This window comes from Eschrichtius robustus, chromosome 4 (genome assembly GCF_028021215.1).
Source record: "Eschrichtius robustus isolate mEscRob2 chromosome 4, mEscRob2.pri, whole genome shotgun sequence".
Classification (NCBI taxonomy): Eukaryota; Metazoa; Chordata; class Mammalia; order Artiodactyla; family Eschrichtiidae; genus Eschrichtius; species Eschrichtius robustus.
In genome coordinates, this window is record NC_090827.1 from 85,523,077 (window position 1) to 85,549,048 (window position 25,972).

Sequence of the window (25,972 nt, forward strand, 5' to 3'; positions counted from 1 at the left end):
GTAGTAGTAGTAATAATAAAATATAATGTGTTTATTCTGCCTCCCACTGATGTTTTTGAAAATTCTGATCTACTACATGCTAATAAAGATGAATTATATTACAATTTTGAGAATTAATAGACCAGACTATTACATGTAAATAAAGACATATTTTGCTATAAACACTCTAACTTCCTTCTTTGGTTTATGGGTAAAATACATATATTGACAATATGGTTTATGTTCAATTATTTCACATTCTTTTTTTTTTTTTTTTAATGATTTCTCCTTCCTTTCAAGCAGCTGGCTTTAAAATATGAAACTCTTGATATTTGGGACACTGACACTGATAATACTCTTTGTAACCTGTAAAAACTGTGATTAAAAGCTTTCTGGATTACGATTATTTAGTATTGAACACGTTATTTTTTCCTCAGCGATTTCTGAAATTTCCATCTGTGCACAAAAGCTTTAGATCTATATATTTTCACTGAACATTGAAAAGTACACCCTTGGGGTTTGACAGTTCCACGTAAATGTTTCTTGTCATTCCTTTGAATCTCAGCATTTTGATATTAAATCGCACGGCCATGAGACTAGTAATAGCCAGGTTGTAGAGGCAGTTCTGATTTGATTTGTTTCATACGGAGTTCATGTTTGCTGATCTGAAGACAACCACAACACAAAACCCCATACACTTTTATGGTCTGTTCTCCTTATATACGGAGTAAATGTGATATGTACATAAATATATCAGGTATTTGTTAGTGATAGATAGATGTTGATGAAATATATAAACAGTTTATTCATATTTTAGTTTCATATGATAATCATGTAGTATTAGTCACTTCAAATTATTTCTCATGGCTAAAGTAAAAGAATATTATTTTTTATAATACCTCCATTAATCCTCAAAATTTTTTAAACTTGGAAAAATTTTGGAAGTAGACAAATTCAATTCCAGGTATTTCAGCAGTTTTGTTACTTTTTTAAAATTTCATGTGACTGCAACATAATTTTACCCCAGGAAAATGAACTGTAAAAGACTTTCATTACACTGCAAAAGACTTTCACATTTTAGAATGGTTGAAAATATTTTATGATTCAGTCATGAAATCTGTGATGTCTTATTTAGAAATGCAGACTAAATTATATTTAATCTATTAAGAGTTTGCAGGCATAATGATTTATTTTAGAAGTAACTTACATGGACACCAAACGGGGAAAGCAGCGGTGGGGGTGGGGGGGTGGTGGTGTGCTGAATTAGGCGATTGGGATTGACATGTATACACTGATGTGTATGAAACGGATGACTAATAAGAACCTGCTGTATAAAAAAATAAATAAAATAAAATTCAAAAATTAAAAAAAAAAACGTAACTTACAAACAGATCAGTGGGCTTGTATAAATGAACCAAGTTTGCTCCATTTTTTTTCCGCCTTAGGCAGAGCTCACAGTTTGGAGATGAAAAAACATTTAGTGATTCATCATTGCTGGAAAACCTCCAAAATAATCATGTAAGCAACATAATACTATTATCTTTTCATTAATAAATGAAAACTAATGAGTGTTTCTCTGAATTATCTTCCATGTTTAAATATTCCTTTTTTTAGTTTCATGATCATTTCTAATAATTAGCAAAATCTGTTATCTCTAAATTCTTTTTACTTGGCCAACATGAATTCATGGTTGTTAGAAATTTAGTTTTACCAATTGTCATTAATCAACATTCTGGTTTTTAAAAATATTATATATTAATTCTAGAACTCTATTTGTATGAAACGACTCATTGTTAACAATTTCAAAACATCTATAGAAATGAATTTCCTGCTCAGAGTTATAGGCCGGTGCTAAATCTATACAATAAGAACTTCGGACATCTGCCACCCAATGTGAACATTCCACTTACGAAGTTACCGATACTTAACGAAAATTCCATCCGATCAAATGATGTGGTCTCCTAAGTTTAAACCTCCAATTTTTTCTCACAATCACTTCAAGCTCAATGTGTCAGAACTTGAACTCATGCTCATCACCCCAAAACCTAGTCCATTCCTAGCACTGATGCACTTACCACCTCTGCCCCTGGGCAGGGCCCTAGCAATGTGTTCATGTGGTTATTTTTGCCTTCAACAAAGCATGAACTTCCAGATGAACAAAATCTAGACCTAGGCCCACCTCTTCCCTCTTGTGTTCTCAGGTTCGGTAAATTGCACCATCAACTAACTGTCTTATTACTCATTCTAGGAACTTAGGGTTGCTTTTGATACCTCCTTCCCCTCCATCTTCAGATCTGTAATGAGTCACTAAGCCCTTGTCAATATGACTTTCTGTAATATATCCTAAATGTCTTCTTCACTTCATTCTCACTTTCTCTACCCCAGTCCAGACTACTGGTATCCTCCAGGTGAATTAACAGCAGCCTCCTAACCATTCTCCTTGTTTCCGTTTTTACCCCCCTCCAGTTCTTGTTGCACATGGCAGCTGGAATGATGCAAATGTAAATCAAGTCCCATCACTCTCCTGTTTAAAACCATGCCAGAGGGCTTCCCTCTCAACTTACAAAGTTACATGGTCCAGCCCCTGCCTAAGTCATCAGCCTCGCTTGGAGCTACCCTTCCTTTCTTTCTCCTCAGGCTACACTGGCTTTCTTTTATTTTCTCAAACACACTTCATTCTTTCTTCCTTTAGGACCTTTTCAGTCATGTGTGATTCCTGCTTGATGGGAAACTGTGCTCAGTTCTTCATGAGGCTAAAACTTCAGCAGCTTAAAGATCACATTGTCATGAGAACAACCACAGACTGGCCTATATCATATTATATGATATTTGCACATTCTATTCTTTGTAGCCCTTTTCACACTATAAATAAATAATACTAGTGTACTATTTATCTATGTTCTGTTTTCCCCACTAGTCAAAGCTTCACGTATCAGGGACCTTGTCTGTTTTGTCTGCTCTTCGAGGCTTAACACAGTTTTTTTTTTTTCAAATAATGTTCTGATTTACCTTTCCAGTCATTTCACTTTTTTGGTCCAAGAGCATAGAGGAATATTTTTCCTTTATTAATTCGAATGACATTTTTCTTCATCAGGAACCAGACAAGAAGATGTTTAATTTTAAAAATCTGACTGCTTTCTTGCAGAAAGGATCTTGTCTTCCTCAGGCCATGAGAGTCCATTGTACAAAGGACTTCTCAATCAATCCTTTTTTATTTAGTAAAACGTGTATCAGGTTAAGGTTGCCATTTTTGCAAAAGGAGAGGACAAACCTTACAGAGGAATCCCCTGCCATCATCACCCCAACCCAAAGTAGTGGAACCACAGTAAGAGTAGATGCCTAAAATTGAGATCTGATCAGGAATTAGAACCAGGTAAATGAACAATTTTAGAATTTCTCTCCTGTCCTTAATAACAAGATTCAACCATATCTGCCTTTTTCGCTGTACTGTTTCTATTTAACAAGACAAAGTGGTCTTATATAAATGTTTAGAAAAGGAATGAGAGGGTGCAAGAATGAATGATTTTAGTTAAAAATATTTTTTCTTCATAATAGTTGTTGGCTTCTTGACTTCCACACCTTCAATATTTAACAGCTGCACTCTTAGTAAATATGCATGAAGTAGTATTACTATCATTAGTGTCAAATGTTTAAACGAAAATGGCTAAATTATGTGTTTATTTCTTACAGCCAACTGCACCTATAATATGTGAATTTCTTACAATGATGGCAGTTTGTCACACAGCAGTACCAGAGTGGGAAGGTGATAAGATTATTTACCAGGCAGCATCTCCAGGTACAAATGAAGCAATTGTGATGTATTTCTTGGTGGAAAATTGTTCTGAAATTTGAGATTGTTCAGAAAAATTTAATTTGAAGAAGTAAAATGAACAAGTTATGTTTTTCAGATTACAAATTTTATTTACTAATTTGATAAACCTTGGCTTTCAAAATTAAATATATATATATTTAAAAATATATAACTGTGTAACATTTGTTATAGGACATAAATTACATGGAAATTTGAATAACAAAATTCACACAAGTAAAAAAAAAATGGTACTTTATATATACACAGTAAATTCTCCCTTCTTTATAAATAACTAAGAATAAACTGTTAGTCATAAACTGTTTTTGCACATAAGCAGACAGGAAAAGGAAGATCTGTTTGCTTAAATAGTGCGCATTTTAGAATACCAATTTTGCTTTCTTCTCTTGGAAATGATAATCAGGGAGTTCGTTGTGTATTTATTTGGATGAGAAAAGTTTTACACATTTGAAGGGATTCCATAAAATATGTATTAGCACAGTTATCATTATTTAATACTTAGGCTTATTTTCAATGAAAAATTGGGTAAATAGTCAATTTGATGATTGTAAGGTTTCAGGAAAGAATGAACACACTTTGGGGAACTTTTTTAATAAGTGTTTTAAACTGTATTATAAACCAGCACCTGTGACCTTGTAGAATGTACCAAATTCCTAAAAACCATAAGATACGTCTCATATCATTAAGATAGAGACTATGTGAATGTTTTATCCCACACCCTTCCCTCAGAAACAAGAAGGTCTGATGTAGCAGCGTGATGTAAGTAAATAATATATAATACAACAAAGCATCAGTTCATTTATATCCGTTTAAATTGACCCCTCAACATTAATAGTATTAGTTTTTCTACATTAAACATTTTAGGAGGAAAAGGATAAAACTTAAGAAGACAATTTCGTGCCATTCATTTTTTCCAGTTTTATTAAGAAATAATTGACATATATCACTGTATCCCTAGTACTTATTTATCTTATAACTGGAAATTTGTACCTTTCGATCACCTTTCTCCAGTTCCGCCTTCTCCCACCCTCCATCTCTGATAACCACATCTGATCTCTTTTTCTATGAGTTTGGGGTTTGTTTTCTTTTTTTTTCCCTTTAGATCTCACATATAAGTGAGATCATACAGTATTTTTCTCTCTCTGTCTGGCTTGCTTCACTTAGCATAATGCCTTCATGTCTATCCCATGTTGTTGGCAAATGTAGGATTTCCTCTTTTTTTAATGCGTCATTCATTTTGAGAAAAGTTTTCTAGAGAATATGCTGGACCAAGGGGTATATTTAATTATCCTTCTTAGGTATGTTTGGCTAACAGTGAGACTTAGTCTTCAGAAATGTGACTCTGGGGTCTATACGTGTCTCAGACTCTTAAGATCATTCTACTCATTGCTTTGGCATTGTCATATAATTTTAAAAGAAGTGGATTTCAGTAAAAGAAGCCAGAATAAAAAGAATTTTAATTCTTTTTTAAATTAAGCAGAAAATTGGATTACAGTAATGTCTTTCATATATGGGGTAATTTTTTTTCACTGTATATTTGCTTTGTCCTGTTTTCCTAAAACAGATGAAGGAGCCTTGGTCAGAGCAGCCAAGCAACTGAATTTTGTTTTCACTGGAAGAACACCTGACTCGGTGATTATAGATTCAGTAAGTTATTTATTTTTAAGTCTGTTTTTTATCAAAGTAATACATATGCATAGCTTCAAAGATAAAATAATACCATAAAAGCTCAAAATAGAATAGAGGTTCCCAACTCTAGTTCTCCGCTCCAGAAGCAAAAACTTTCTATTCTTTTAGCTATTTCTTCAGACATTTACACATCTTATATATATTTTTTAATGTTTGGTGAATGATATATGTTTTGATTCTTCAATTTTAGACATATCTACTGACTTTCTATTCAGTTATATTAAATGAGGAGTTATTTCTCTTGACTCACCATCCCTTCCTAATAGTATTATAATTATATTACAATATTTGGTTAAACAAGTATTTGGACCCAGATTTTTAAATGGGCAAAAGACTTGAACAAACATTTCACGAAAGAAGATATACAGATGGCCAGTGAGCACGTGAAAACACATCATCAGTCATCAGGGAAATGCAAATTAAAGTCTCAATGAGATACTACTGCATACCCACCAAAAAAGGTAAAATTAAAAACATTGGCAGCACCGAATGTGAACGAAAATGCAGAGCAAGTAGATCACCTGTTTTTGCTAGTAGACAGGTAAGACAGTACAGTCCCTTTGGAAATCCTTTTAGAGTTTTTCGACACAGGTAAACATGTTCCCAGCCCAGCAGTTGCACTCATACTTAACCAGGAGAAGTGAAAGCATATGTCCACAGAGAGATGTGTCATGGAATGTTCATAGCAGCTGTATTCAGAGTAGCCAAAAACTAGAAACAAATCAAATATCCATTACTAGGCGAATGGATGAACAAATTGTAATATACAATGGAATAGGTAAACAATAGAAAAGAGTAAAATATCGATTCATCAACAGCCTTAATAAATCTCAGAAACATTATACTGGAAAAAAAAAAAGTCAGACACAGAGGAATGCATACTCTTTTTTTTTTTTTTTAATTTTTGGCTGCGTTGGGTCTTCATTGCTGCGCACAGGCTTTCTCTAGTTGTGGCAGGTGGGGGCTACTCTTCGTTGTGGTGCATGGGCTTCTCATTGCGGTGGCTTCTCTTGTGGAGCACGGGCTCTAGGTGCCTGGGCTTCAGTAGTTGTGGCCGGTGGGCTTCAGTAGTTGTGGCACATGGGCTCAGTAGTTGTGGCTCGCAGGCTCTAGAGCGCAGGCTCAGTAGTTGTGGTGCACGGGCTTAGTTGCTCCGCGACATGTGGTATCTTCCTGAACCAGGGCTCAAACCCGTGTCCCCTGCATTGGCAGGTGGATTCTTAACCACTGCACCACCAGGGAAGTCCCTATTTTCTTTTTTTTAATATTGTCTTTCCAGATACAAAATTATCTCCTGAAAATAAATTTTTTTCTTTATTTTCTAAAGATGAATCTCTTGTCTTTTTTCCAATTGCTTGATTTTCTACCTACTACTAATTGTTCCATACCTTCTTAGTGCACTTTTATTGGTACAATTACACCAGATAATCTGCCAGTGGGTAGTTGTTTCCCTGAGACATCCCTCCAGAAGTCCTCCATTCTCCTTGGTCTGGGCTAGTTTTGCCTGCTTCTCTGGCACTTGGAATTCCTTTTGATTGTCTCCTGTTTTGGACTTTCTATTTCCTGTAAGTCAAAACTTCTTTCTTAGTAAACTCGCTGGTGTTGATAGAACACATTTTCTGTCAATTTCATCCTATTGAAAAGGTGTTATTAGAGAAGCAGAAGTCACAGTAGTGACAGCCTTCAGTAAACCTAGCTCCTGACTCAGGGCTCCAAGCTACCCTGGTGGACAGTTCAGTCTTACTCGTGGTTGTCAGGAGGAATCGCTTTCCTGTCTCCCTGGGGACTTTCTTTACCTCTCCTCTGTGTTAGATTTTCTGTTTCCTGAATCCCATATTTTCTTTGTTCTTGGCTTACTCTTGTTATCGTGGAACACATTTCTTTATTGGCTCCTTGAGAAAAGGTGCATGGAAAGTTATTTGTTTTTTTGTTTTGTTTTCTTTAGTCCTTTCAAGTCTAAACATTTTTTATCCTATCTTTCTACTTAATTGGTAGTCTGGCTGAATGTAGAACTCCAGGGTGGAAATCAGTTTCCTGAAGAATTTTGACTGTTCCTTTGTCTCCTGGCTTCCAGTACACCTAATTGAGAAGTCAGAAGCCACTGTGACTCCAGTCTTTGTGACTTGCCCACCCCTCTCTCTCTGGAAGGTTGTGGGATGTTCTTTGTCCCAAGAGTTCTGAAATTTCATGACAGTGTCCTTAGTGGGAATATTTTAACCCATCGTACTGAGCACTGAGTGGACACTTTTCCATTTGGAAATCAATATCCTTCCATTCTGGAAAATTTTCTTGAATGAGTCTATTCATTTTCCTTCCCTCTTTTTCCTCTGCTCTCTCTTTTTAGAATTCTTAAACACATTTTTTAAACTTTTCTGTCCTGCTCTTCATGTCTTTGCCTTTTTGTTCTACTTTTTGGAAGTTTTCCTCCATTTTATCTTCTCAGACTTCTGTTGATTTTCTTTTCATTTCTGCTATCATGTTTTTAGTTTCTAGAAGCTTTTATTGTTTTTTCAATATTTCTTTATTTTAATAGTACCCTGTTCTTGTTTCACAGGTGTTGTACTTACGTTTCTTCTCTGGGAGGAATAATGATAGTTTTTTGACGTTTTCTTTTTTAAACAATTACAAGCATTTAACAATTTAAATAAGCATATGGTTTTTACTGGAATATAAAATGGTCTTAAGCTGTCATTATCGTTGTTTTGATTATTGCAATGGGAAAATGATACTTCACCAAAAATTAAATATCAACTTTCAATGTTCCCTTCCAGAGTTTCCCATTCTCCACTTAGGAGAAAAGAACAGCATTTAATTACTGCAACACTTGCATATGGGATGTATAATAGACTATGCCAGATCTTTGATAAGAGCTTCAAAATGCAGAATAGTAAGGCCAGTCTCCTCCTATGCCACCAAAGAGCAGTACACAGGACATAAATAATAATCACAAAAACTTAACAATTGTACAAGCCATCTTTTTGTTTCAAACATTTTCTTCATTTGCTTCATGAATGCCATTAAAAAGCATATACTGGAGAGTACAGCAATATTTCCGAAGGTATAAAACACAGCAAAAAGTTTGATGCCACCAGGAAGCCACAGTAATCCAGTTCCAATGAGACAACAGAAAATGCCCATAGAAAGCATATGACAGACCAGTTCATTCTGGTGTTGAAATGGAAGGAAGAGGCATCCAGAACCTGTCCACCAGCCCCTCATATCCATCAAGAAACCCAGAGCCTGACACTCCACAGGCCGACACGGATGTTTTCTTTTTGAATTCTCTTTCCTCCAAATTGCTCTTATCTGTTTGTTTTGGGTATCTATGATCCATGTTGATAGCTGTCCTTGAATATCTGTTAATCTTTGGTTTTCTCATGGTTAAGAGTGAAGAACTTGAAAGCTGGTTTGGCAGTTCTGAGCATGAGGGTATTTGTCAACATTGGGCTCCACTGTGGGGTGGTCTGGTGGGATTCCTTTGGGAAGTCTCAGTTGTCTGTACCTTTAGGGCTTCTCTTGGGCTTGTGAATTCCCCAGAGATTCATTTTCTGATTTCCACCTGGGAAAGGTCTAGCTGCCAGAAGGTAAGGGGCCGAGTGGGTTGGGGGCATTGGGGCTTAGCCTCTAGTACAAATGTGGTAACAGTGCTGTATCTTCAAGTGTGCCAGTCGACTTCTAGTTGAAAGAGCCTCTGTTTTACCCTCTGTAGAGCAAAGCCTCAGTCTTCTGCCAGTATGCAGGAAGAGCCAGTGCCCAGAGCTGCTTTTCTAGTAGCTCTTTCCCAGTCCTCCCATTTTAGGCCCCTCTCTTTCCTCCCAGTTCTAGAGCTACCTGCTATTCCACTTCCTTGAGCCTCTTAGGGATTATGTGGTACAAATCGTGTTGGTTCTCAGCTTTTCCCATGGCTACTGCAGGCTTTGAAACTTCTTGTATCTGCTAAGGATGCGTTTCTCACTGATCTGTTTTCTGGTTTCCACATTTTTCGTGCTATTTTCTCTTCTCTTATTTTCCTGCCATTGCAAGTTTCTTTCTTAAGTGTTTTTTTTTTTTTTTTTTTGTAGTTTTGATGGGGCTTTGGGAAGGATGAAAATTAAATGTGTATGTTCAATCTTCCATCTTAACTTGAAAAGTTAGTAAGTTCAATTAAAGATGATGTATTTCAGAAGGGACAATTTGGTTGTGTTGACATTTCTTACATTAAAATTTCATGACTAGGGTTTATTTCTAAGAAGCCAAAGATGCCAACTCTATGTAATCAAGTTTTCCTTTTCTTCATAGCTGGGGCAGGAAGAAAGATACGAATTGCTCAATGTCTTGGAGTTCACCAGGTAAAACATCTGCTCTGTGGTTTGTATGTATGACATAAATTACCTTCCATTTTTATTTAACTAAATTTATTTATACCAAATATTAAATTAAAATCTTCAGTGCAATTTTTAATTGTCATATCTGTAAGTAAATCACAAACAGCACTCTTCAGAGTCTTGTAAGGCATGACTCCTAGAGGCAATATAAAAATATTTTTGAACATAACTGTCTGCATCACAACCGTGGGGGGTATAGGACCAAGACAGTGATCTGGAAACATCATTATACTTAGAGGTGCCAAGATTTATGTAGCATGAAAATGAATCAGAGTCAGGAACCCACCATTCTAATTATGTGTTCATTATAACATCTAATTGTCTTGGGGATTTCAGAAACCATACCCATCTCTCTGTTAGGTATAAAACCAGTTCCCATGTAGTAGGCAAGGGCAGAAAGCAAAAAGATTATTTTACGTACTTTATTTCTTAAGGTCAAATAAGAGAGGCCTTCCATTATGATCAGTGATATCTCTATGAGTTTTTGGCTCTTTATTCCCACATGACTATGTAGTTTCCCAACTAACCTACATTCTTGGGGCAAAATGGCCTCAGCTACAGACAAGAGGGTCTTTAAAGATTGTGTCATCATTCAGAGGACACTTAAAAATATCTTCAAGGCCATAACCAGGACGTAATGCTGCTGTTCAAGGAAATAAGTGTCCACTTTTTTTCTTGAACTTTTTCCTACATAAGGCAAGTCTGTACACTAACTAAAAGAGGCATTTTCTTTTCTGTGCCAACATTTGTGGCTGTCTTGGTTAGGAGTGACCACATGCCAGTGGTTAATATCAAAAGTAATGGGATCTAATTTATTATTTAAACACTGTGGTTTTTTTCACTTGTATGCACTGAAAGGCTCAAAGGAAAATGCATAAGAAGAAGTTGGATGATTAACTGTCATAGAATATTCTCAAAGTGTATCCCCCATCTTTTCTTTTTCCCACATCAAAGTGACTGTTCTTCCTAAGCCTACTTGTATTATGTCTGTAATATATTATAAATAGTGTATCAGTTAGCATTTGGATATGTTTGTTTATGAACACACACTTAGAAACACTATGTAAGTGGTAAGTGTGTGAAGAAAAGTAAAGCAAAGTTAGCAGCTCTTTCAGGATGCTGTGATGGGGGAGGCTTAAGGACAAAAGTGAGAGAAGTGAATGTGTGGGTATTAAAATAATCTCTGAAAGACATGAGTGGTTTAGACTAGGATGATGGTAGAGAAAATAAAGTGAAGTTGATAGAATGCAGATACCCTTTGCAGGGATGTCAGGGGGCCATTGGTATGAATTGGATGCGGCAGGAGAAAAGAGGGGGAGGGGCTAGGGTTCCTGGCATGAGTGACTGGGTAGATGGAGGTACTGTTTACACAAATGGTGGATACAGGATAGATGCTGAGGATGAGATGTTTGAATCGTTAAGTTTTAGATGCCAGTGAGATATATATACATAGATATGTCAGGTAGGCAACTGGTTATAGAGGCCCGACACATAGAAGCCTCTGGCTAAAATATAAATTTGGTAGTCATTGGCCTGTAAATGGTATTTAAAGCCATGAACGTGAGTTGGATCTCCTGGATATAAAATAATAGAGTAAGGGAAACAAAAAAGGCTGAAGATTACGAGTAACTCTAAGGGTTGATTAGCAAAGAGGAATTAGCAAAAGAGACTGCTCTGTGATTAGAGAAAGAGAGTGTAAGAGCATAAAGCCAGGGGAAGAGGATAATTTCCAGGAGGGAGTGGTCATCTATGTCAGAGACTTCTGCAAGGTTAGGTAAGACAAAGCTGAAAGTAGTCGTTGGATTTAGAGATTCAACAACTGGTGAAGAGAGAAGCAAGATGGGAGTGACTGGGGAATGCAGGGGAGGTGAGTGGGAACTGTGGATGGCAATTGTTTTGAGAAGTTGAGCTGTGAAGGGGAGTAGAGCGTTGAAAAGGGATGCGTGTGGCTCAGCGGGGAGGGTGGTTTGGGGTGAGTTTCTCAGGAGAGAGACTAGAACTGTTTCAGTACTGATGAGAAGGAACCATCCCAGGAGGAGAAGACACAAGTTCAGGGGAGAGCAGCACAACTTTAGGAGTGAGATGACCAGGAACGCAGGGTGAGAGAAGATTCACAGCACATGTGAAAGGAAGGTCTCTGATACGAAAGGAAGTGTTCCTTCCATGGTATCAAGAAACGAGACAGAGGATGGTCCACAGTGGATAAATGTGCAGGTTTTAATGGCAGAAAGAATAGGGATTTCTTGTTGGAGGCTTCCGTCAAGGTGACTGCAAAAATTCTGAGGGTCTGGAATGACAAGGGCACATTGGAGACTTGAGGAATGGAGAGGTGCCCATAGTCCTGTGGGGAGACAGAGAGCAAGCTTATTAGAGAAACGTAGATGACGAGGCAGCATGGTGCACCCAGTGACGTAGGGACCATGTGTTTACTAATCTCTGGCTGGGTGACTTTTCTCCAGCAGTGTCCACTTACCCTGATGGACCACAGAAAGGGTTCCTATTCACCCAAGATTTGGGAGTTTTGCCAGCAGAAGAAAAGAGCAAGAAAGTTGATGAGTTTGGGACCATGCCATCAAAGCTGCATTAAGAGAATCATGAATCATGAAGGGCTGAGATAGAATACCTGGATGTGATTACAAAAGGGGCCCAATTAAATGTAGTCCTAAAGCACAGGAATGAAGATCAGAGATATTAATACAGTGGGGATTAGAGATGGAGAAAGAGAGAACTAAATATTCCTAGACACTTCTGAAGGAAACTCCAGCTGTATGCTATGACACCAGATCTAAATGCTATATTGGACTCATCTCAGTTTTTTAGCCACAGAACGTTATAAGGTAACACAAATAGACGCAGACACTTGAGAAGTTTTTTTTACCCCTGGTTTCTGGAGAGAATGCTTATACACACTTGGTTCCAAGTGAGGCTTATCCTGTGCAATGCCATACCTGTTTACTCTGTTCATTGTTGCTTGCAGTCTCTTTGCTAATGCATTAAAAGATGTTGTATGTTTGACTAACAATTTTTATCTGTCTATACTGCCAACATAATGTTTAATTGTTTGTGCTCATTAACTAGAGTTTGCAATATAAATTAGGTTTTTTACATGATGCCAGTGGTTTGCTAGTAATCATTGAAAAATGATAGTCGTGAAGGCTTAAGTGGGTTTTTAAAGTTCTAGTGTTTGCCTTTATGTGTGATTGGATGTGTACTTAAAATTGACTTTCTGTTTGAATAAAAACAAAAAAAATTCCACAAGGACTCAGAGGCAAAAAATATACAAATCATCTATCACTGCAAAGTAAAGGAGCTGTTACAGTGGAGGATTACTGGACTGAATGTCAATATTATGACATAGTATGAGTGTGTTTCGTGTTTGGTAATTGCAATCATTGTTGCTTTTGTTGTGGTCATCCATTTACAATGCTTGGTATCAGTTTATTTATCTCTTGTAAAAATGAAATACAGTGTGTGTGTGTGAAAACAAAAGTTATAAAAGTTCATATAGACAAAAAAAAAGATAATTTCTTTGAAGTACAATAAATCAGCCATGTTTGAATATCCAAAAAAAAATTGATTATCATTTCTCTTTTTAATAATTCATCGAAAAAGATACTGGCTTAAATATTTTTTAAATCTGAAAACATTGAACTAGAACTCTCCTTTATCCTGGTGGATACTAACTCTTGCAGGTTTCTAGGGAGCTATTTTGTAAATTATTCCTCTAGGGAAGCAGATGGTACCCTGGTGCCTTAAAAAACATAATGTAACTTTCAAAGGACTCAACTATACACCCAGGGGATGGTTTGTGTATGTGGAAGGATCGGCCTCATAATTTGGTCAAATTTATTTTTTCACTGTGAGTATTAAAATATGTGAGACGTGACAAACAAATAGGTGTATCTTCTCACTACGATGACACATTGTGGAAAACCTCTTTCTTTCAGCGCTAGAAAAAGAATGTCAGTGATTGTTCGCACTCCATCCGGGAAGTTACGACTTTACTGCAAAGGAGCCGTAAGTTTTTATTTTTGTCTTTTACAGTTTTGATTTACGATGGTTTATAATGGATACGTTAAGCATTCTGCTACGGAAATGTAACACAGATGTTTAGCCTGAAGCTGCTGACGTCCACTTTGGGTAGTGTTTTATAGTAATAGTGTTCAGCCTCTTCTGGTGAAATATGGAATTCCTTCTGGGTAAATTTGGTGCTTTGAAAAAGTTTGGCCTAGGTTATTTATATAATTCAATGTTTGGTACATAACATTTGAGGTTTGTTGTTTAGAAATATGTTAGAAGCCAGTTAAATACAGAAAATATCTTAAAATTGAATTAGAAATGTAGTCACCTATACCAGTTTGAATCTAATTTTTTAAAGGCCGTAGAAATGGGGGAAAAAATGGATCACAGTTACTGCTATAATTTCTTCATGTGGTGATTGCTATTTGTATTGTATTTGCATTGTTTTAATTATAACAGAATTTCTAACTATTGGTTGGCTGTGGTATATTGGCAGGTTATATTGACAAAATAGTCATTCTAACTGAACTTTTCTAGTTAAGATATGTTTACACTCATGGAAATATAAGAAATCTACTGCCCAGGGCCTTTTTTTTTTCTAATTCTTAAAATAGTTAATATTTCCCTTCTGAATTATCCTTTCCAGGTACCTAGTATAGTTGGGGTAGTCAGGTAGCTTACCAACTTGGAACTTTCCAATTTCAGCTATAATCACCAATCTTGCTTTATTACATGGAACTTGGAAACTGAACTTACCAAGAAACCCAAGTTTATTATTTGAATTCCTGTTGAGAATGTTTTTCAGTGCCTTGGTTTTAAAGCATTGAAATTTAATTTTTGAATGCCTTGGTTTTAAAGAATTTTGGTAGAATTATTTCATGATGTCTCGTGAATGTAGTTTTAGAATTCCTTTGGTCGTTGATTCAAACATCTAACATTTGTTTGCTGTGTGCATTTTATCCATTAGACTTTCAACTGGATTTGGGGGTTAGGAAGATAAGACTCAAAACTTGTCAGGAGCTTAAGACTACTCAGGGAAATATATATAAAGAGAAGATTAGGATACGATATTAAAATATATTGTAAAGATCTTCCACCTCCCAGTGGTAACATTAAGTGATAAAGTAATAAAGAGAGCCCTTAAGACCTCCCACTTGAAACGGTTTGTATGTGTCCAGTTTAACTACACCCAGTCCACATCCTCTTTTCTTAGTTTTGAGTAATCCAGCTAGAAACTTTGTTTGGGGCATTAAAGCACTGAATAAAAAATAAAAACATTGGACTTCTTGTTTGAATAATCATGGAGATAGTTTGCATACATTAACTAGCTTATTGCCACTCCCAAATTAGCTATGATATGTGGTTGAATACTAAAAAGGCATAAACATGTAAAACAGCAAGGTGCATTTGAGAACTACATGCAGTTTGGCAGGGAATAGCAGAATGTGAGGTTAGAAAAGTGAGCATGGGTTAAGTCATGGGTTTTTCATGCTCGAGAACTTGCTCTTTCTTTCTGGATCATTCTGATGCCATTTAGAAGGTGATTTAAAGCAGAAAAAAGATGTATAGAGAGTTAGCAGTTGAAGCTGTTGACTACAGTCCAAGAAAAAGTTGATAAGGATCAAAACCTTATAACAGACAATTGCAGAGAGGATTAAGAGGACAGAGATTTAGGACTTAGTAATTGATTACATGTGGGTGATGAGGGAAAAGATGATCTAGGCTTATTATCAGATTTCTGTTTAGCTAACTAAATAGACTAAGTGATACCACTTACTAAGATAAAGGGTTGGGAGCTACATCTGGGCCATAAGGGCAAAGATACCTGCATTTCACAGGGGAAGATATATGGGGTGCTGATATAGGAGTTAAAAGTGTAGCTGGAAACTAAAAGCAGGGGATTGATGAGATCTCATATGGAGAAAATAATGCATGAAAAGAGAGGAGGGCTAAATGTGAAAAGTAGAGGATCCAGGAAGGACATTGAAATTTGGAGGAAAGCCTGAGGAATCCATTGATTCCTTGGCAGAGTGAATAATCAACAGTGACAAGTACAACAGAATACCTTAGTAATGAAAGGCAATTAAGAAGTCTTCAAGAAAATTTTCCAGTCAACATGGTATTGTCTGATCATAGTTTGATGTATCTCCTTTATTCCAAAATCATGGCAGTGATGGATATACTATAAAGAGAAAACAGAGGTAGACCAAAATAGGAATAGAAAATCAAGGTGGTACACTGAACTGAAGTCTTGAGCTGAGACGGGTAGGAGTCCCAGGCCCTGGGTTTGGCGTCAGGGAGCAAGGTCTGGAGTTTGGTTTCTGTGGGACAATGGGCACAAATAGTACTTTCTGTAAAATGCAGATAGGAGCCAGCCTCCCCTCTCTAAAACCTAGGATAGTGGTAAACTTCCTAACCGGAGAAGAGCTGAGGAAAGCCCATGCAAGCCCCTACTGGAGAGTACAGAAAACCACTAGGTTGAAATGCACGTGAAGAAGGAAAGAGCAAGAGCAAAACTTGGAGACACATGAGGAAATCTCATGTCGAAGAGAGAACTAACATGTAAACAACTGGAGCATGAACTCACCCCAGATGAAATCATTTGTGTAAACTGTTCTGTCAGAGGATATTTAGAGCTCAACATGATAAAGAAACTACAGTTATTTTTAATCAAAAAGAAATTTTGGGGGGAGGGGAGAATAGGTTACATGTAAGATAAATTAGAAATCATAAATAAATTTAAGAAAAAACATCAACAAATGAAATAAGCTCTAGATAGAGTTGGAGGGGTGAGGGTGGAGTTAGTGAATTGGAAGATAGTATTGAAGAGTTCATTTAAAATATCACACAAAGAAATGGTGTGTGTGTGTGTGTGTGAGTGTGGATGACTTATTTTTCTTGCTTTTTTCCAGATTTTCAGTAATTGGGTTGTCTTGCTTTGTTAATTTTTAAGTGAAAAAGAAGGAAAGGTACACAATACACAAGTTACGTCTGCAGTAGTAGCCAACTTAGGGAAAGTTACATTTACACAAATAAAAATTTAATTTATTCAAGAAAATAATCCTACTCCAATATTTATATTCAAGAGAGAAATTAGAAACTTGAGTAATACACTTAATGCTTTAGGGACCTTAAAGTGACTGATAATTTTCAAATTAAGTGCCCCCTAAATGAAATTCTGTGCCATATGCAAAAAAGACCACATCTGAAATTAGTTATTTCTAGCCGTTCACCACCACGGCAGAGGCAAAGTGCAGATAATTCTGAATGGCACACATAAACACAGTAAATGTTTGTCTATATTTAAATATAGATGTGTATAGTGTCTTTAGCAAATATTCCAACCCCAGCTTCATGCAGCAGATCAACCTCAACTTGGTGTTTAACTGGACAACAAGGGCAGATTCCGTGATGATTAGTAACTGGCTAATTTATAGCAAGATTATCTGCATGACATCAGTATAAATTACAGTGCTTAGCTAAGTAATTATATAAGACCTTTTTTTTTTTCCTACTTGATACTTTATTATTATTGATTCTTGAATTTCATTGTGTAGCTCTTCCTTATTTGGCTTTACTGTATAATGTGGTATTCCATATAAGTGAAATTTGGGGATAACTGAGAATTACATCAGTGCTTTATTCTTTTCACACATATTTTTTGAATACTTGCCATGTGCAAGGCACTGTAGGTGAGGGGCAGAGCAGCATTGGAACTTCAGACTAAAAGATAAACAGGAAAACAATGCTTTGTATGAAAATTTACGGAAGATAAATTCTTAGCCATGAAGCCTAGGCTCTTCACATACGTGACTGTAATCTGACAGTGCATGCCACTCCAGCAGCATCACCCCACCATGATTTTCCACTTTTACCTTGCCAAGGGCTAAGACACCAGATACGTAAATCCATTTAGGATTTTATGTAAAGGTAGACTCAGTAGGTTCAAGGTCTGATCCCAGGAGATGCACGTGCTTTAGTTCTTGTGAAGAAACCTTTTTTGGTTCCTAACAATGTATCAAATACTTGATGTGGCCCTCTGAATAAATGAAAGTTACTTTGGGTGAAAAGGTATCTGTATGTATTTATTTTTCACACATAAGCATGGCCAGTTGTGAATGTCATTCAAAACATACTATGCAATTCATGCAGAAGGCCACATTCTGTCCCCTGCTTTCCTTGATACTATAAAGAGGGTAGAAAATTCTCCTAGTCTGATCATCAGTTTCTTCCACTAGGATGCTTAACTACATTGCAGAATTTAATCTCCCTAGCTTTATTACTTATCACTTTTGTTTTCATGACTTTAATTTTTTTTAAGATTTTCTTAATTTTAAAATGGCCAATTTAATTTCATGGAAAATTTCATTAGCCTCTCAAAAAAATAGTTTGTAAGTTACACCTTTCGTTCGCAGAAAGGAGCCATGAGGGGAAATTATCATTTCCTTTTGCTTTGCCCCTCTTCCCATTTCACCACTGAAGAATGAAGAGAAATTCATAATTGGAGCCTGGAATATTCCATCTGTTCTGAGGTCACTAAGTTCTGTTTCTCTCAAGGGTTCTAAATCATACTCTATTAGTCTGCTTCCAAATCTCAGCCCTGAGACTGGAGACCCCAAAATGAGTAATGCCACTGAGAAAGTAATTGCAGGTAAATGATTTATTTTTTCCTGGTCTAATAAAACCATGAAGGCCAAATACTAAAATTCCTAAAACATTAAACCCAAGCTGAAGAACGACTAAAGGAACAATAGGCAATTTACAAAGGGGCAAAAATTAGAGAAGCGTACTGATGCTTGAAGTTAAAGCTGAAAGGGACTTTAAAGAGAATCCGGTAATTTAATTTTACAGACTAAATAAATTGAGTCGTAAAGCTAAGGCGACACAATCAGAAATATTCATCTGTAAGGCAATGCTAGGTTTGTCCAAGATCCTCCCTGCTCTACCCACCAGCCCACTCCATGAATTTAGACCTGTGTTTCTCAGAGTTTGTTCTTTTGTGAGCACCAATCCCATGAAGATGCCCTAACCTCTAAAAGGTTCAGTAGTAAGTTTGGGGCATGTACCATACTGCCCCCTTGGAACCACCATGCTCATTAGCGTTTTAAAGGCTCTGAGAAGTATTGCAGGAGGGCAAGCTCTTTAGCTTTGTTTCGCCCAGCATTTCCCAAACTCTTTGAGTCCTGGACCATTCTTCCTTATAGCACCTATGAATACTGCATTGTTCTGCAAAATCTTCAGGGGTTGGGGGAGATATTGCAGCACATCACAGGTAGGCGAAGTATTGATAGAATATGAGGTTTTGAACATTGCAGTAACTATGGATTTATTCAGAAAGGAGAAAGATGAAAATATGGGATTAGAACCTTATTTCTTAGTGTCATAAGGGAAACAGTGTTATTAGGGGAAAATATTTTGTGCTTAAACACTAATGCTAAAAGTGATTTTTTTAATACTCATTTGCTGCTAATAATGTTGCCAACATCAACTTTATTAAACTCAGAATTCTTAGTTTAAGTGTGTTATACCTTCTGTTTGTTTTCCAGGACACTGTAATTTATGACCGACTGGCAGAGACTTCAAAATACAAAGAAATTACCCTAAAACATTTAGAGCAGTTTGCTACAGAAGGTGAGTGTAGTATGGCAATAAAGCATGATTAAAATAAAATGAAATCATATGCTACTAATATCTTACAGGATCATTCTTATTATTTTACTTAGAGATTCCTAAAGTAAGATAAAAATGAACGTTGATAATTTACATTATACTCTATGCTGTTCCCACCCATTATTTTTATTTCGCTCTCCTGTATTTATTAAAATTTTGAGAGACTTTGTCCCCACGTTTTAAGGGATGTAGGGCCTATAAATCTGTTTGCTTTTTAGGATAGATAACTGCTTACAGTTGGGGTTTTTTTTTCCAGCATTTCAGACTTTCTTCTTTTTTTTTTTTTTTTTTTTAATTTTTTATTTATTTATTTATTTATTTATGGCTGTGTTGCGTCTTCGTTTCTGTGCGAGGGCTTTCTCCAGTTGCGGCAAGCGGGGGCCACTCTTCATCACGGTGCGCGGGCCTCTCACTGTCACGGCCTCTCTTGTTGCAGAGCACAGGCTCCAGACGCGCAGGCTCAGTAGTTGTGGCTCACGGGCCCAGTTGCTCCGCGGCAAGTGGGATCTTCCCAGACCAGGGCTCGAACCCATGTCCCCTGCATTAGCAGGCAGACTCTCAACCACTGCGCCACCAGGGAAGCCCCCAGACTTTCTTCAAACACACAAATGGTAACAAAGGGCACCCACAAGTGACAGGCATGGTCCCTAAGGCCTGGCTCAAAGGCCATGCTGGAGGGTGTGAGGGACTTCTCAGCCCTGCTCCCTCAGCAGCTCTGTCCCTTCCTACTCTGCACCTCACGGGCACCTCTGAGATCAGTGAAAAGTGCGCAGAAACTAAGTTACTGTAGAGGAAGTTGGGCCCTGCCTCGCTGCCAAGAAAGAGGGGCAGGTTCTGAGGGAAAGATGGAAGTGGGCTACTGGGTCGCCACTCAGGAGGTGCCAGGCTGCTCCCTGGTCTGGCCTGTGCCACCCACAGCCTTGGACCTGGGCAGAGAAGGAAGCAAGGAGACACTCCCCACATGGCAGCCCTGGGCAGCTGGAGAGTGTGGGTCACTGGTCATGTGATACCCCCCAGCCGATGGCCAGACCTCTCTCTGTTTACAGTTTAAATGCTTTATAGCTCAAGCAATGCAGAAGGAAAGAAACAAGAGTCGAAGAACTGGTTATTCTAATCTAAGAAAGAGGAGAAGAAATAAATAAAGCTCTGTAACTATTAAAATAGTTATTCAACTTAGTGTCAACTCAGAACTTTTTATTAAGCCCCTACCACCTGCCAGGCTCTGTGTGAGACCTGAGAATCCGTGGCAAACATGCTTAGTTCTGTCTCTGTTCTACTGAAATGTAGTCTAGGGAGATGATCTAGATGAGATGAAAGGAAGTGAGAGTTGTTACACATTAGGGTCAGTTCCTACAGGAATTTATAGAATCTTATCTCTAAACTTAACAAAAGGGGCCAGCGCCGTATCTGAATCTCCCATCCAAGTTTTCACTCTTGTCTGCTTCTGCTGGAACTGTTGCCAGTGGCACCAAGCCTGACCTCTGATCCAATCCTTTTCCTCTTAATCCAAGCTGCAGAAAGATAGGAAAGTTTTTAAAAGCACTAGGCTTTGAAAAGCAGGAACATGAAGAACCTTCTCCCATTTCTCCTCCAAAAATGGAAGAGCATGAAGACCCACACGTCTGTAGAGTTCAGATTCCATGAGGCGCAACTTCAGAGGGGCTTGGCAGGTACAACCTACCCAGCACACAGCACAGGTTCCTTTTTTGAGGAGGGTTAGAGGAGCATCTTTCTCCTCTCTGGTTGTGATGTTAAAGATATTCCAGCTCCTAGACACATTCCAATTGGCTTGACCTCCACCTCCACCCCTTTCTCTCTGGCCCTAGGTGAGAAGCATTTGTGCACCATGGCTACCCCAGGGTAAGTTCCCAGCCAGGTTTCCAGAAGAGAAAAACATGTCCTAATATGGCCCAAAGATTTCAGTTCTACTCTAAGTGATCTGGCAGGGAACAACCCTACTCCTTTCTTGGAAGATGGAGTCCTCTGGCCACTTTATGTCCTATCTTCTTTGCTTCTTCTTTTTTTTTTTGGCTGTGTTGGGTCTTCGCTGCTATGCACGGCCCTCTCTAGTTGCGGTGAGCGGGGGCCACTCTTCACTGCGGTGTGCAGGCTTCTCATTGCGGTGGCTTCTCTTGTTGCGGAGCACAGGCTCTAGGCACGCGGGCTTCAGTAGTTGTGGCACACAGGCTCTAGAGCACAGGCTCAGTAGTTTTGACTCACGGGTCCAGTTGCTCTGTGGCATGTGGGATCCTCCCAGACCAGGGCTCGAACCCGTGTCCCCTGCATTGGCAGACGGATTTTTTTTTCCCTAACATCTTTATTGGAGTATAATTGCTTTACAATGGTGTGTTAGTTTCTGTTTTATAACAAAGTGAATCAGCTATACATATACATATATCCCCATAGCTCCTCCCTCTTGCATCTCCCTCCCACCCTCCCTATCCCACCCCTCTAGGTGGTCACAAAACACCGAGCCGATCTCCCTGTGCTATGCAGCTGCTTCCCACTAGCTACCTATTTTACATTTGGTATATATGTCCATGCCACTCTCTCACTTCATCCCAGCTTACCCTTCCCCCTCCCCGTGTTCTCAAGTCCATTCTCTTTGTCTGCGTCTTTATTCCTGTCCTGCCCCTAGGTTCTTCAGAACCATTTTTTTTTTTAGATTCCATATATATGCGTTAGCATACGGTATTTGTTTTTCTCTTTCTGACTTACTTCACTCTGTATGACAGACTCTAGGTCCATCCACCTCACTACAAATAACTCAATTTCGTTTCTTTTAATGGCTGAGTAATATTCCATTGTATATACGTGCCACATCTTCTTTATCCATTCATCTGTCGATGGACACTTAGGTTGCTTCCATGTCCTGGCTATTGTAAATAGAGCTGCAGTGAACATTGTGATACATGACTCTTTTTGATGGCAGGTGGATTCTTAACCACTGTGCCACCAGGGAAGCCCCTCTTCTTTGCTTCTTTTTCTGACATGGTCCCGGCCATATTTTATTTGACTTGAGATCGCTAGCACCTAATTGTTCTGAGCTAAATGACCTTGAGCGAGGACATTGTCTTCTTGGGAACCTAGTTAACTGCATTTATCATGGCTGGCAAATGCTTCTGCCTCTTCCTTGTTCCAGCTCATCAACTTTTTTCTGGCTGAGGGTAGCCTCCAAGTGAATTATAAAATTGACAGGCATTGAGCCCTAGAAGTAGGTCACTTCAAACATCAGCTGTGATTGTTTTCCCAGGGTGTTTCTGTTGGGTATTCTTTTTTTGGTCACTGTCCCTCAGTTTTTTAGACTCTTTATACTACAGATTCACAGTGGTAAAAGAGCAGTAATAAATACAACCATATATCCCAGTTAGAGGAAGGTGGCTCTCCCAGTAGACCCCACTGGGGTCCCTCTCTTCCTTACTTCATAAGCGTCTGTGAAGCCACTGTGTTCAGCACTGGAGTTACAGGTATGAAGAACTCCGGGACCCTGCCCTTCAGGAGCTTCAAGCTAATGTAGGAGATCACAAGAAAAACAATATGAAACATTGTCATTCGTACCACAGGAGTGTTGGGGATTTCTGCCTTTGGGGTCTGGGTGAGAGGAAGATGCTTCAAAGAGACGGTTTTAAGAACTGAGTCTTAAAGTAGATGCAAGGCAGGCAGCGGAGGGAGATTGGGAGAGGGTGGAATGGAGAAAAGAATGACCAGTTTGTGCAAAGACCCTACCATGGGAAGTGAATGGCAGAGAATGAGGTGGAAGGCAATTGATATGTGGTGACTGAGCCAGACTCTGAGGTTTGGACTTCATCCTGGGGAACGATTAAAAGACTTCAAGCAAAGGAATAACCTGATAAGATTCGTTCAGATTTTAGAAAAGTTACTCGAGGCATGGAGGTGGATTAAAAGAGCTGGGGAATTGGACACTAAGGTTCCATCGAACTTGAATCAGATTTCAACATGTTGTTTGAACTGAATCAGTGTTTTCGAAATGAGACTTCGTTAAATAAAAATGGAAGTGTCAATCCAAATTTAAACCACTTCTTTCACCCCAAAATGAAACTTCATGCTGTTTGCAGGCACCCCTTACCCACACTCCAACCCCCCAGGAAAATTAACCTACTATTTGTCACTATAAATTTACCTTTTCTGGACTTTTCTTTTAATGAAATTCTACAATATGTCATCTTCTGTGTCTGGCTTCTTCCACTTAACGTAATGGTTTTGGAGGTCATCTATGCTGCAGTATGCATCACTACTCCATTCTTTTTCATTGTTCAAGAGTATTCTGTTTTATGGATACACCAGTTTTTGTTTATCTGTTCACCAGTTGATGGACATTTGGACTGTTTCCTTTTGGGGTCTGGTGTGAATGGTGCTGCTAATGAACATTTACCTACAAGTCTTTGTGTGGATATATGATTTCATTTCTCTTAGGTAGATGGCTGGGAGTGAAATTGCTGGGTCATATATTTATGTTTAACATTTCTAGAAATTACCAAACTGCTTTCAGAGTGGCTGCAGCATCATTCTACCTAACTGTAAATATCCTGAGCACCAGATAAATATCACTGTGCTCTGGGAAAAAAAAAAAAAAAAAATGGAAGTGTCAGACTTCTGAACAGAATCTTATTTGATGTTGTGGTGGGGGGGTGTATGCTCCCTTTTTTCAGGGTTAAGAACTTTGTGTTTTGCCGTGGCTGAGATTTCAGAGAACGACTTTCAGGAGTGGCGAGCGGTCTATCAGCGGGCATCCACATCCGTGCAGAACAGGCTGCTGAAACTGGAAGAGAGCTACGAGTTAATTGAAAAGGTACGTGGAAGACTGTTTTGCCCGTAAGGAAAGTTTGGTTTCCAGAAAACTTGTCGTAATTCAAGGGGCCAATAAAATTAAAATCAAAATATCTTGACACACCGCTAAATTGTTGGGTCTCCTCCGGTCTAAGTACTGACAGCTCTTAAAGTTTTTGCTGAAAAGTCTCCGGAATTGCTTTATATAGATCTGGGCTCTTTTCACAATTTTGGATCAAATTTAGTCTCATCTAGCAATACCCTTGCCAAAGGTGTGCATGCCTCCTGCCCACACACAGACATGCACACAAGCTGCACACACATGCGTGTATATAGTTAATGAAGGTGTATAATGTGTAATACAAAGTAATATAATAAATATACAGCTTGTGTGACTCCATAGCCAATCATATAGAATGTATAAGTGAACAACCCAGTGCTTATACCTGGCCTGTCATTGTTCACTTAGACACATCCATCATTTCTGCCACAATTATAAATATCCTCATTTTACCGACAAAGAAACCAAGGCTATTCAGCCAAAAAAAATGATGGATACACTATGATTGATGCTGCATAAATAGCAAGAAATCTTGCTTCCTAAATTAAAAATAGCAAACATTTTTATGTTGTACTTACTGTGTGCCACGTGCTGTTTTTAGTACGTGAATCTTAAATCTATTAACCCAGAGGTCCCCAACCTTTTTGGCACCAGGAACCAGTTTCATGAAAGACAATTTTTCCACAGACCAGGGAGGGGGGATGGTTTCGGCATGATTCAAGCACATTACATTTATTGTACACTTTATTTCTATTATTATTACATTGTAATATATAATGAAATAATTATACAACTCACCATAATGCTGACAGGAGGCGGAGCTCAGGCAGTAATGCGATTGATGGGGAGCGGCTGTAAATACAGATGAAGCTTCGCTGGCTCTCCTGCCGCTCACCTCTTGCTGTGGGCCAGGTTCCTAACAGGCCACGGACCCATAGCGGTCCATGGCCGGGGGGTTGAGTACCCCTGTATTAAATTATTTAATCTTCATAACATCCCTTTGAGGTAGGTAGTGTTAATTATCCCAACTGTACAGATGAAGAAATCAGGGTACCAGAGAGGTTAAGTAATTTGACAGAGATTACTCGGCTCGTAGAGGGTGAACCAGAATTCTCACTCTGGCTCCAGAGTTCATACTCTTAGCCACTCGAGTGTCTTCATTCAAACCTTTAACTTTCCATTAAATAACTTGCTAATTACGTAATTCCTTCAACTATACTCATGTTTATAAGGCATAGACTCAAGCTTGCTTCAAGTTGATCTTGCCTTCAGATGAGTGACGACTGACATGTTTTTTCTTCTTCGTCTCTCTCAATGTACTTCCTGTCTTGGATGGTAGCCAACACCATGGATGTCTCCCTGGACCCTTCCCTCCTTCCTCTCCCCGCATGCCCCCCACTCTGTGTAATACCGGCAGTGGCATGTTACAGCTGGAGGTGGTTTTCTCTGGTATGCAGTTGCCACTTGTGACTCTAGATACTGTTCCCCTGTCTTCTCAGTGGATTGAGATCACTTTAGAAGCTAGTTTGTGTCTCATCCCTCCCTTATATTTGAACCTATTTTGTATCCTCC

At 38.4% G+C, this 25,972-nt stretch overlaps 1 protein-coding gene across 2 annotated transcripts in view; it reads left to right on the top strand.

The window, feature by feature from the left end:
- The window catches only part of ATP8A1 (ATPase phospholipid transporting 8A1), a 230,557-nt gene that overhangs the window by 94,258 nt on the left and 110,327 nt on the right, over positions 1-25,972 (top strand). For both annotated transcript variants that reach the window (XM_068542245.1, XM_068542246.1), the window contains exons 15-21: positions 1,425-1,497; positions 3,670-3,775; positions 5,373-5,455; positions 9,776-9,825; positions 13,809-13,878; positions 19,428-19,512; positions 24,222-24,361. In XM_068542245.1, the coding sequence (XP_068398346.1) occupies positions 1,425-1,497; positions 3,670-3,775; positions 5,373-5,455; positions 9,776-9,825; positions 13,809-13,878; positions 19,428-19,512; positions 24,222-24,361 (607 nt within the window). The remainder of the gene's footprint in view (positions 1-1,424; positions 1,498-3,669; positions 3,776-5,372; positions 5,456-9,775; positions 9,826-13,808; positions 13,879-19,427; positions 19,513-24,221; positions 24,362-25,972) is intronic.